Raw genomic sequence first — 2,214 nt, forward strand, 5'->3', positions numbered from 1 at the left:
GTGGTGTCTTTACCTGGTTTTGGTATCAGGGTTATGCTGGCTTCATAGAATGAGTTTGGGAGTTAAAATAGAAGTCTTTTACCTGCCAAGAATGGAAATGCTACAGAGAATTAATAACAGTGTAAAAACATGTTTAATGGCTGAATCAAATCAATAACACTGAACCTTTAAGAAGAAAATGGAGAAAATACTCATCCTATCAACTAATTCTGCTGGCGTAGTGGTTAAGTGCTACAACTGCTAACCAAAAGGTCTGCAGTTCGAATCCACCAGGCATTCCTTGGAAATTCTGTGGGGCAGTTCTACTCTATCCTGTAGGGTCGCTATGAGTCGGAATCAACTTGGTGGCAACGGGTTTGGTTTTGTTTTTTTTAATCAACTGATTCAGCTGTTAACATGATGGTATTTCTTGCCTTCTTTTTTCTGAACGTTTGGTGCTTTGTTTTTTATGTAGTTCTTTTTTGCATTTTTTGTCAAAAGCTTTTGTAATTAAAACTCTTCAAGTAAAATATATATCCTTAAGTTGTTTTGTATGTGCATTTGTGTTAAAGTTTCTAGGCTTATGTACATCTATACATCCAGATGGTTACCAGGATCGTGAAATAATGTTGCTGTTTTTAATGTTGTTTAAAATGAGTTTGGAAAAACAGCTGAAACAGATTCCTCTAGTGGACTTTCAAAGCCTCATGATAAACCTGATGAAAAACATCAGAGATTGGAACACAAAGGTAATGTTACTTAAAGCTTCAGTATTGGTATTATGTATAGTATCACAGTTTGATTTTCATAGTGCATGGAGAATTAATACTGTTTCTAAACTCAGCTAAGACCTTTGGGAGATGAAAAATGAACTGAGGAAGGGAGTCTGTTTGATGGAACTATTATTATTTAAATTTATAACTGAATCTTTTCTAAAACTGCAGCTACTATTCATTCATCAAAAACATGTTTATTGGGGATATACTGTGGGCCAAGCATTAATGTAGGTGTGCTAGAGATACAGCTGTGAAAAAGACACAGTCCGTGCCCTCATGGAGCTTTCATCCTAGTCAGAGGGTTAGATAATAAACAAGTAAATACATGTTATAATACCATGTCAGGATGTAATAAATGCTGTGCAGAAAAATAAAGCAGGACATGACATAAAGAGCGGAGTGGCAGAGATACAATGTTATTTCAGATGAGACAGTCAGAGAAGGCCTTTCTGAAGTGATGTTCGAGCAGAGACCTAAGTGAAATGATGGAGTAAGTCATACATACAGGCAATCCCCGGTTTACGAACGAGATCTGTTCCTAACCGTGTCTTTAAGTCGAATTTGTAGGTAAGTCAGAACAGGTGCATATGGTTTTTATTTAGCCTAACTTCAGTGCAAGAAGAGACTCAAAGCCTTTTCAATAGCTCAGAAGCTGTACATGCAGCAAGTAAAGGTGATTGTGATGAAGAATTTGTTGCGAGTAGAGGTTGGTTCAATCATTTCAAAGATAGAGCAAATTTACATAACATTAAAGGGCAAGTATGAGTTGTCCCTAAGTCAGATGTTCGTAACTGCCTGTGTAACAAGAATTTGAGTTGAACTTCTATAGCCATGTTGAGAGTAAACATGTATAATTTTTTTTAGGCTTTTTTTTTTTTAACTGTGCTTTAAGTGAAAGTTTATAATTCAAGTTAGTCTCTCATACAAAAATTTATACACATATTGTTATGTGACCGTAGTTGCTTTCTCTGTACTGTGACAGCATGCTCCTCCTTTCTACTCCAGATTTCCCATGTCCATTCAGCCAGGTCGTGACCCTCTCTGCCTTCTCATCTCTCCTCCAGACAGGAGCTGCCCATTTAGTCTCATGTATCTACCTGAGCTAAGAAGTGTATTCTTCTTGAGTATCATTTTATGTCCCATAGTCCAGTCTAATCTTTGAAGAGTTGGTCTCGGGAATGGTTTTAGTTTTGGGCTAACAGAGAGTATGGGGGCCATGTCTTCTGGGGTCCCTCCAATCTTAGTCAAACCATGTAAGTCTAGTCTTTTTACTAGAGTTTGAGTTCTGCATCCCACTTTTGTTCTGCTCCGTCCAGAACTCTCTGTTCTATTCCCTGTCAGGGTGGTCATTGGTGGTAGCCAGACACCATCTAGTTCTTCTGGTCTCAGGCTGATGGAGTCTCTGGTTTATGTGGCCCTTTCTATCTCTTGGGCTAATATTTTCCTTGTGTCTTTGGTG

At 38.0% G+C, this 2,214-nt stretch overlaps 1 protein-coding gene across 5 annotated transcripts in view; it reads left to right on the plus strand.

Moving 5' to 3' along the window:
• SLF2 (SMC5-SMC6 complex localization factor 2) overlaps nt 1–2,214 on the plus strand; it is a 48,854-nt gene that overhangs the window by 31,786 nt on the left and 14,854 nt on the right. For all 5 annotated transcript variants that reach the window (XM_004370038.3, XM_023740841.1, XM_023740845.1 and 2 more), the window contains exon 13: nt 552–728. In XM_004370038.3, coding sequence (XP_004370095.1) covers nt 552–728 — 177 coding nt within the window. The remainder of the gene's footprint in view (nt 1–551; nt 729–2,214) is intronic.

The sequence above is a fragment of the Trichechus manatus genome, unplaced genomic scaffold (assembly GCF_000243295.1).
Source record: "Trichechus manatus latirostris isolate Lorelei unplaced genomic scaffold, TriManLat1.0 scaffold00007, whole genome shotgun sequence".
Lineage (NCBI taxonomy): Eukaryota > Metazoa > Chordata > Mammalia > Sirenia > Trichechidae > Trichechus > Trichechus manatus.